This window comes from Aulonocara stuartgranti (genome assembly GCF_965226115.1).
Source record: "Aulonocara stuartgranti genome assembly, chromosome: 18".
Taxonomy (NCBI): domain Eukaryota; kingdom Metazoa; phylum Chordata; class Actinopteri; order Cichliformes; family Cichlidae; genus Aulonocara; species Aulonocara stuartgranti.
In genome coordinates this window covers 25,409,102-25,419,395 of record NC_138954.1, presented here as the reverse complement: position 1 = coordinate 25,419,395, position 10,294 = coordinate 25,409,102, and the positions used below count along the sequence as shown (strand labels likewise).

The 10,294-nt window shown below is 41.5% G+C and overlaps 1 protein-coding gene across 1 annotated transcript; it reads right to left on the bottom strand.

Annotated features, from left to right (window-relative positions):
* Positions 1–1,210: 1,210 nt before the first annotated feature.
* Positions 1,211–7,586, bottom strand: LOC309694780 (neuromedin-U receptor 1-like). Its single transcript, XM_082514984.1, has 4 exons — positions 7,234–7,586; positions 5,036–5,771; positions 2,718–2,951; positions 1,211–2,483 (listed from the first exon to the last, which is right to left on the bottom strand). Exons 2-4 carry the CDS (start codon positions 5,730–5,732, stop codon positions 2,158–2,160), a joined length of 1,257 nt encoding a protein of 418 aa, XP_082371110.1. The 5' UTR covers positions 5,733–5,771; positions 7,234–7,586; the 3' UTR covers positions 1,211–2,157.
* Positions 7,587–10,294: the final 2,708 nt, after the last annotated feature.

The window sequence follows — 10,294 nt, the reverse complement described above, 5'->3', positions numbered from 1 at the left end:
AGTACATTTCCAATTATCACTTTGCTATTAAAAGAGGACTGAGTGGCACTGTAGCCTTTAAGTTTCCATCTCTCCTCATCTTCTACTGTAATAGAAGTGGCCTTTAAGTTTACCGTTGTTGCAGAGCCAATTAGATTTCTAAGCTCAAACTCGTAAATCACTACCGTTTGTTATTTTGGGAGCTGTTGTCGTGTCAGGATGATGCATATAAATTACCTTTTCAAAGTTCCGTGTCTGTTGAGTTTGATCGGATGATTAGTGTCCCTCACCAGTCTTCCTTCCCAGAACTCCCACTGAGCATCGCATGAACTTTCTATTGTTTCCAATTCTTGGGCCTCGTGACTTTCATCGTGAGGATGATTCCATATTTCTGTGAGTGAAAATGAAACACATTGAATTTCTAATTTCTGTGATCTGTCCTTTAATGTCTTAATTTAAAAAAAATCTTTCAAAGGTAAATGATGTTGCCTGCCTCGAAGTGTCACATTAAAGTCCCACAGGAGTCAATCATTACCCCGGTCTTGAGTGTCTGTAATTATTTGGGCGACGCTGTGATGTACCCTTTTTTTAATGGGCCAATTTGCATAGCCAGTGCGTAAACGCTGCATTTTGTTATGTTGATGGAAGCTGTGGGTAGAGGGCCCTTCATCTGTGCTGGTGTGGCACACTGATAACGCTGTTTCATTCCAAAGCGATTTGTCAGTATTGAACAGATGGCTCATCTTTGTCTGCTTTCACATCCTGCTTCATCTAATCATTCATTAATTCTTTGTTCCATATTATTGACCCGGTGACATCATCTTTCCTCCTAGCTTCTACCCCTCATCATCATCTTCTCCATGTATACAAATGAGTTTTTTCCTCCGCGCTGTGCGTCACCTAAAGTTGAGATGAGACATCCTGTCGGAAGGTTCTCGTGGCTTTCGGCACGCCTCGTTATTGTTCACCCCGACACTTTTACTGCGATGTATACACAGAAGACCTTTGCCTCCCGGGGCCGGTTGCACTATAGGAATCCAAAGAAGACAAGACTCGGTGTGATCTTTTCTTTCTGAGTGGGCCTGCTGACACATCTTACAAGCAGCACTGATATTCAAAATCAGGTCTGTTTTAATGGTGCACACCATAAAAAGATATTGTAAACATGTCATATGTACACATTGTGCATCAAAAAGTAATTAAAGCAATAGGTAAACAATAGCACCGCTTACCAGCAAAGCAGAAAATGAATGGGACTGAGCAATAACCATATGTCAAATTATGCTGCAGTGAAAACTTAAGCAATATGTAGAGTTACTAGTCATGTACATTGTATACAAGTCCATAATATACGTATCAATATATGTGGAACCTCTGTGGCAACTGCTACATAATATCAATGATTCTTTAGTATTTTCAGAATATAATGTAAATACTTGTGTCATGATTAGCGTCCGTAGTGGTTATAAATATCAAACCGTTTCATGTACACTTCGTTGGCTTTCATTCACAGACAAATGTATTCAGTGTTACTGCTGCTAGGAGTGTGTTAATGGGCTGTAGAGCAGCATGTAGGCAAGCCTGGAAATATTATTCATTGCATTACACAGTATGTATGTAATAAATACATTCACATCCATTTCCAATAGAAAGCGTTTACTTTTGATGCATTTGATGGGATGCCAATGCATAAAAATGCTGCTGCATCATCTATGTGGCAGTGCAGTAACCTCAGTGTGCGGTCTTGTTGGTCTTCACTCTGAATGTAATTTCAGTCATTGTTCTTTTTACACTCTGGGACTTGTTGATAAAAATGATTATAGAGTAAAAGCATGCAGGAGGGAAATATGCTTGTTTTCTCTTAAGGTGAGGCGCCTCAGGAACCACCTTTTAGCTCATCCGGCTGAAGGACCGTCTATTTCTGTCCATCCACAGTTCACAAGACCTGCTGCTCCCCCTACAGTATTTGTCAGATTTTAGTGTAATATTTGTAGTTTTTTGGGCAATAGCCTGTGAATTGTGTTCATTGTGAGTCATATCAGCTGCTAAGACACAGATTCTGGTTGTGTTCGAGATCTATATGAATGCAGGAACATCGTTTTCCATAATGTTAGTGGTGCTTGGTGCAGAACTCTTGTTTATTCAGTTTTTCCTTTACTTCCTTTGTCTCCTAAAGGCTCAAAAGGCTCCAGAAGTCATTTTGTTACTTTGGGATGTTTTTTCACGCAGGGTGCTGCGTTGAGTCATCTGGAAGCTCCTCGAGTGTTCTCTCCAGCTGTTAGAGTAGCAGGTAATGTGGCTAAACATTTCTCTGAACCTGGTGGACATGAGGTTGTAGAGGATGGGGTTGACGGCGGAGCTCAGGTAGAAGAGAACTCCAGAGATGACGTGGACATGCTCGAAGATCCTGCGGTGCTGCTCGTATGATATGTTGATGTAGCTCCACATCAAGCGATCGATGTGGAAGGGAGCCCAACACAGGCCAAAGACAACCACCAGCACACCTAGAGCAGATGGAACAATGGATGTGATTCATGGGGCACATAAATTTTGTTTTGGGACACCAGTAAAGTCTTTAATGGCAGATGACTAGTTAAACAAAATATTGTAAATAATCTTAAAATAATGAATTTAAACACAAACATTTCAGAAATGTTGACTATGGGGTCTTGATTTTTGTAGGGTTAGGGTTGTTGCCAATTTAATTTAGAATAAAAATATAGTAAAATAACACCTACATAGCATTTTGGTTACTTGCACATTTCGTTTGCTCAGCCTCTGATTGTGGGAGCTGGAGATACTTTCAGAACCGAAGCCACAGTTAGTATCCACCGTGGTCAGCACCCTCTCCCTGCGCAGCCTCAAGCCAATGAGCAGGTAGAGAACGCTAATGATCAGCATGGGGAGCAGGAAGAAGACCAGCGTGGAGATCAGGATGATTAAGTTGTACATCCAGATGGGTTTGACCAGATCTGAGGATATATATAAGATAGGATAGCAAGAGAAACAGAATAAATCTGAGCAGTGCAAATAAAAATGTCTAACGCAGACTTTAACCTGGCAGCTGTCTTCAAGGTTTCTCATGTGACATCACGTACACAGTACTTGTTGCTAGAGAAAAATATTTGTTTCCCGACTAGTTGGAAGTGTTTCCTGGAGGTTGCTTGCTCTGGCTGGGTGAAATCCAGACAAAGACGGTGCTGCATCAAAGACCTCTGAGAGATTGCTTTGATTTCTAGCAGATTCTAACTGCTGCCTGTAGTTTTTCATGTTTCTTTGCAGACGCTTGTTAACCGCTACTCAAGCTGGAGTAAAACTTGAAAAACTGAGACACAAACATGAAAATGGAGTAGGTTCACCTTTAGATTAAAGGTTGAGCCTCAGCACTGCAGTCAACATGCTTCAAAATGCATCATTTTTACTTTGAAGGCAAATGGTCTTCATTTTCAGTTTGTGCCACCGTTTTTGCAGATTACCTACACCTCAGAGAGTAGCTGGCCAGTGCATCACTTCCATGCAAACTTTGGGTGATCACAGCAATAAGACAGCGACCGAAGCAATCGTGAGGAGGGTTTTGTGAACTGTTCGAAGAAGATGTATTTTCCCCTAGTGATGGAGACTGGGCTTTAGCAGGCATTTTCCTAGCAACCTCCAGCAACTAGTGGGGGAGTACTCAATTTTCTTTCACTACCGGTGGTTGGCACAGTCACAACCTGGTCTCTAAGCCCGTGTGACTGGGTCCTATATCATTTTCTCCATTGTCACTATGGCTATCACATCCAAAATGGCCAACAAGTTCATGTCATATGATTAGCAGTCTGTAAAATGCTATTAGCATAAAGTAATGGTTGCTCGTGGACATGTCTGAACCTGTCCTACCTTCGTTTTGCTCTAGGCCAAATTATTTCAAGTAGAAAGAAGACGTCTAAAGCAAATTCTCTTCTATCTGTCTGTTGTATATTCAAAACGGCAACTTCATACAATGCTTCAGCTTGATTCCCCGAATATTATCCAGAGCTCATGCTTGAAAATGATTATAGATCACAATTCCAGGTATACCATTACTTTTAACTGTTAATTTGCTAGCTGGGACCACATCCTCATTTAGGTTTGACAGTGTTTCTAGAAGATAATAGCAGATGGTCTGAGCATAAATTGAAGGTGCGGTTTGGGAAAGGCCTCAGAGGGGACTGACGGCGGCTCCTGGGTCAGGCAGATCCCCATGTTTTAATGAGAAATGAATTAATTGAAAAAGGGAGGGAGGATGGGACATGAAAACAAGAATGAATAGCTTGTAGTGCTCAGGAGGTCAGATGTATGGAGGTGTGGTCCTGCTCCTTAAATTCAGGTAAATTATTTCCAATACGCAGTCAGGTTTCTGGGTTTTGTTTTGTTTTTTTACCCAAACTATAACCATGAAAATGTCTGGTAACAGTCTGTTAGAAAAACCACTACTTTGTTCCAGACTGAAATATTGCAAGAGCTATAACGTAGATTGCCTCTTGCAATATTAAAGCTACTTTCAGCTGCTCTCTTAGTCATAAAGGGTCATAACAGCAGGTTGTTCTCCATATTTGATTTAGCAGTTATATGCCAGATACCCTTCCTGACACAACCCCCTAGGGATTTGTGGTCTCATAATCTGGCAAGCCAGGTTAATACTGCTGCTACCAAAGTGTAGTATCACGTACTGTATTCAGTGTACTGGGACGAACTTTACAGTAGTGATCCCAGACAAGATTTACTGATATTGCTCAGGACTTGAGTAAAGTGTTTCAACAGTGATTAAATGATTAATCACTGTTACAGATGGCATCCAGTTATCTATGTGCAGCTCAGGAAGGTTCGCTTTTTCTATCGAGCACCATCACCAAGCCCAACACTTTGGTTTATGAATGAAAACCATTGGTTTTTGACATCTTACTGTACTGAGTGGTAAAGAGTAACCCTTATACCTGCTTTAAATCAGCAGGTGAACACGCTTACATTACCAGAGAGCTTCTAGCATATCTGCAGACCGTATAAAGTAAAACTAAAATATAAATTCTGTACATACGGCAGATAGCAGATCGGGGAAACTGTCGACCAAACTGTGGCGGCAGCACTTCGATCCCATGCAGACTGGTGTTTGGCAAAGCGCACAGCATGGACAGCCCCCACAACATGAGGATGACCCTCTTAACGTGAGCACGTGTGGTCAAATGCTTGACTTTGAGGGGGTGCACCACCGCCACGTAGCGCTCCACGCTGAGTGCAGTGACATTGAGGATGGAAGCAAAGCAGACAGTTTCAAATAGGAAGGTTTTAAAATAGCATCCCCCTTCTCCGAGCAGGAAGGGGTAGTTCTGCCACATCTCGTAGATCTCTAACGGCATCCCCAGAAGCAGCACCAGCAGGTCGGACGCAGCCAGGCTCAGCAAGTAGTAATTGGTTGGCGTTTGCATCACCCTGTAGCGTAAAATGACCGCACAGGTCAGGGAATTGCCCAGGACACCCACGATGAAGATGGTGAGGTAAGTGACACAGACAGGGAGAAACATGGGGGATTTTGATTCCCCCAGATTTTTGGATAGGTACTTGTCCTCAGTCAAGCAAAGCTTTTCTTCCAGATCTTCTTGAGTGGCGTTCGTCAACACCCAGGAGATATTCATTCCACACACCACAGCAGAATCGGGGCATCCTAAGTCACTGAGTTCTCTGTCACCAGTTAAAATGGCTGCAAGAGAGTTGAAGGTGCAGTTAGGTATCGGCATCGTGGTGACTGGACAGCAGGTTCCTCAACTAATATAAACCTGATGGAAAAAGAAAAAGGAGACAGTGTGAATTTTAAAGGATTCCTTAAACACTCATGCGTCAGAAAAGGGTGAAGGCTCTTTAAGCTGCAGCCTTATTCACAACGTGGTTCGACAAAGCAGATGGATCTGCATATTTGATTTGACATATTGTTACACCAGATGCCCTTCCTGACACAACCCTCCCAGAGATTTGTAGCTCCTTCTGTTCTAAAAGGATCTTTTATATGTTAGGTGAGCGCAGTATCCGCTACACTATGGAGCCAGTCAGGAATCTGTAAAAGTAGAAAGTAGGAAGTTTGATATTTAACATCTGATGGGATCAACTAGTGTTGTGATTTTAAAAAAATCTGAATTAAAAATGCAAACAGTTCATAATTAACGGTTGTTGAAGTGAAATAATACATTCATCTATGAGGCAGGGAAATGATACTGAAGATGCTGCTCCTTTGTATCTTGAGAACTATAGGATCCTGCTGTTTGAAGCTTGGCAATTAGCTTTATATATAAGACGTAGCCCCCATGATATCATGTATCAGTCAGTGCGCTGCAGTTTTGGCCAAGAACTACATGTCATCAGCTAATATTAGCTGCGTTCATAGTGTGGCACATTAGTAACAGATGTAAATAGAATAATAGCAGAAATTCCCTCACTGAAGTTGGAGTGCAGACTTTCTTTAACTATCTCTTCGACAGCACAACTGCACTGTGAATCCTTTTATCTGTCAGCGACTTCAATTAACTGAGGTGACACCACGCAGACAGCTAGATGATAGCTGCCTGTCGCTCACTCACGCATAATCACATGTAATTTTAGACTTCAGTATAATTAAGACATCTAATTTAAAAACAATCCCCCCAAAGTAGTCTCATGGCATTACAGGTTGGCTTCAGCCCAGGCAGCTGTTGCTGGAGAATAAATGTAGGCATACCTTGTCCTTGGCTACTGTAATGTCCAACCTTGACATGATAAAATTTCAAGCCTCTGATTTAAAAAAGAAGAAGAAGCTTAGGTTCAAGTACAAAAGAAAGAAGTAAGCTCAGTGACTTTTTAATATTAATATAACTTTGATTGGATGTTTGCATCCTATGTGTTTTGTATCTCTACATAAAGAAAAGACAGTTGTTGGCTTTCATCTATAGCAACTAGCAGCAGCCCAATCAGTTCACTGAATCCCTGATATGATAAGAATGTTCAGCACATGCTTTCTAATTATCTTTAATATGTTTAATATCCTCTCTGGTCCTCTCGACAAAAATTGATTTTACGATTAACAGCACTGTCACAATATTGCCCTGTTAGAAATTTATGTTCAGCAGAATACAGACGCCAGGGAGGCTGTTTAGATGTGTTTAGGCTGTGTTTGGATTCCCCCACGGGGATTTCTATATCGTTGTAACAGGCAGCGGAGTTGTTAAGATAACTTCAAATGAGGTACAAACAAAAAGGACAAACACTCACCTGCAGTTTGTGGTCTTTATACTCTTCTTATCTACAGGATTCGCAAGAGCTGAAGAAATGAGGGAAGATGGGTGATTGTCATGTTTCTCTGCATCCTGGACTTTTTTCTGACACTTTATCTTGACCGCCTTGGTGCCTTAGTGCGTCACAACTGGCTCGGCTTCCCGTATTTGATGGCTGGTGTTCAGCCCGCCTCTCGCTCTCTCTCTCTCTGTCTCTCTCTCTCTCTCTCCATCTCTCTTTATCCCTGGAGTATCTTCTCGCGTCCATCCATCACTACATGCTTTATCTTTCTCCTCCAATTCAACTTGTTTTCATCTTTTCTTCTCATCTTACTCTCGACACCGTGATACACACTTTCATGAACCTAGCCTGCACAGACACTACCTGCCTTGTGATCCTGCATTATATTGCTTTCACAGATATTGCACCGGTGAGAAAATTAAAGGTGAGATTGCTTTGACCCTAAAGCCTGCGAGCTGAGTACAGGTATGTGTGGTGTATGTGTGTGTGTGGGTGTGCTCCCGTTTCCACTCATTTCAAATCAAAGATAAAACAAACACTCTTTTTCATTAGTAGAATCGGCAGCAACTGGCGAGGTGCACATCTGGAAACAAGAAAAAAAGGCTGTAAAAATATGAAATTTTGGGTTTTTCCATCAGAAAAGACGAAAAAGCTTTTGTTTTGATTTGTGCAACAGCTTTTTCTTAAATACTTTTTGCAATTTTGAAAAAAAAAAACCCCAAAAAATGTTAAAGAACCTACAGTCTGCAGAAGGCAAATGTGAATGTCTTGGATGTACCTCGGTGATCGATAATTGTGACGTGCGTGTTGGCATGACTGCTTTGCCGTTGATGTTCATGTCCCTCACACGATGAATCATAACTACTTTGCTAATCTCTAATCTTTTTTCCCATCAGTGTATTAAGATTTAAACTGATCCAGAATGTTGGTTTTTGCTATATTTTAGCTGTAAGATGTTCCCACAGTTGTGTCCATTTGCATAGTTATTTGTCTATGCAAATGTGTTCGTCCAAAAACCCACATAGTTTGACTGTGCATTGGTCAAATGATGATTGATTGATGAGTGGGCCGGAACAAGGAATGGAGCAACAGTGGAGTTCACCAGGAACACGAGAAACAGGGGCTGCACTGGACACGTTTTATTGTTTCAACTTTTTGTAGTTTATCATTTCACTCTGGGTGGTGGACCACCTAAAACACAAGCAAGAGTGGCCCACCTTCCAGTTGTACCTCATACCTTTGGCACTGCCTCCATCTGGCAACAGGCGCTCTCTGCAGGAAGATGAGCAGTCTGCAGCACCCCACGGTCTACCAACGCATTGCCAATGTTCAGCCCATTAGGACTCCGAAATGCTTCTGCTGTGCTTCTAAAACAGACACGTTGTAACTGTTTGCTGTCACCAGGGGTCAGTGTCACAAACAACCCATCTGTGGGTTACTCTTGTTTGTGGTGGTGTTGATCCAACATATTAACCACATGCCAGGGTGAATCAAAGACACACTTGCTTAATATTAGCACTTTAGCGCTATGCAGCTGTTAGCATTTAGCTTGAAATAACCTACTAGTGTCACTAACAATATTGGGTGTAACTATTTACCATGCAGTGACACACAAGGATTTTTATAGAAAGTGAAGAAGTCAACCTATCTCTTTAGAAAGACACGTAGGACCAGATTAAAACTTGCTACCCTCCAGTCAGTCTCCTGTCCAGTCCTGTGAAACATTACTGCTTTCAAATCACAGCTACTAATAAAAAAAAATGGCAACAGCTGACTGAAGAAATTTGCTTGAATAACAATCAGCCAAGTAAGCAGGAGATAGGAAAGAAATGACAGAAACGCCTACAACTACAACAACGTCTTGCTCTTTGCAAGCATCTGCACAGACAGCATGCTAATGCTAAGCAGGCAAAGAACCCAGAGTGATGATAAAGCTGATTGAATGCAGACCCCAACCAAACAGCCAGAACCTGAATTTCAACAGGTAACAAACGGATGAGCAGTCAGACTGCATCCTCTGTTTCTACCTGTTCATATTTCTAAAGTAGAATCACTGTGACAGCAACGTTATAGTCTCTTTGTGCTGGTTTTCATCTTTGCTTTGTGTTGTCGGCTTTGTGTTCATACCCAAATACTAAGACAAATATCATATGTGTCCTCATTAGGATAGCGATTTGTGTTGGACTGTAATACGAATCACGTTGTCTTGGTAATTATGAGACAATGTGTTTCAGGTAAGTTTACAGAGAAATGCAAAAGTAATGTAACGAGTAGTATAACACCTTACTTTCTCCTGGATTATTGTACAAAAAGGCAAGAATGCGATGGTAAAGTGCAAACTCTGTTCGACTTGACTATCACCATTTGTACCAATGCAGCTTTGAATGTTTCTAAGCAAAGGCAACATAACAGCCCAACCAAGAGTGATGCACGAGCAGAGTGCATGATGATCTTAACCAAGAAGTAAAAGCTTGATTGTCAGCAGGTAAGAAAATCATGGATGACAAGTGAGGTTTTACTGTTATGAGATTTTTCCTTGAAGTTCTCTTCTACTATCTCTGCTGTTAGCTTTGCCTTAAAATGTATATACAAAAACAAAGCTCTGATATATATGACCTCCTAATTAAGACTGAATGAAACCACAATGAGGAACTTTAAGCAAATTGCCAGTGAGACGTTTTCTCCTTAGGGATTCAGACAAAAACACTGTTGTTATATAGCAACACAGCGATCTTGTAAGCAACCAGTCACATAATCAATTACAGGAGAAAAACCTTTAAAGGCAAACCACTCCACTTCTTTCGTCAAGTACAGTTAATCGCAAGATAAACAGTAGTAGTACAAAGTACTTGTTGGATGATATTGCATTGTATTGCAGCAGCCTCAACCACCCACTTTTGTGGTACCCCCCCCCCCCCCCCTCACTGGCTCTGTTCCAGGAAATGAGAGCTGTGATTTTTTTCTTGCTGTGCCGCTTTCAGCGTGAACGTGTCCTCTCTGAACTGAGTAATTAGCGAGTCGTAACGAGGGATAAAAT

What these genes read in the sequence shown, in the direction of transcription:
- LOC309694780 (XM_082514984.1), bottom strand. Translation starts at nt 5,732, where the DNA reads ATGCCGATACCTAACTGCACCTTCAACTCTCTTGCAGCCATTTTAACT. An exon ending in TCCCCGATCTGCTATCTGCC is followed by an intron (nt 2,952 to 5,035) that starts GTATGTACAGAA and finishes ATATATCCTCAG; the next exon opens with ATCTGGTCAAACCCATCTGG. An exon ending in GCAAGTAACCAAAATGCTAT is followed by an intron (nt 2,484 to 2,717) that starts GTAGGTGTTATT and finishes CATCTGCTCTAG; the next exon opens with GTGTGCTGGTGGTTGTCTTT.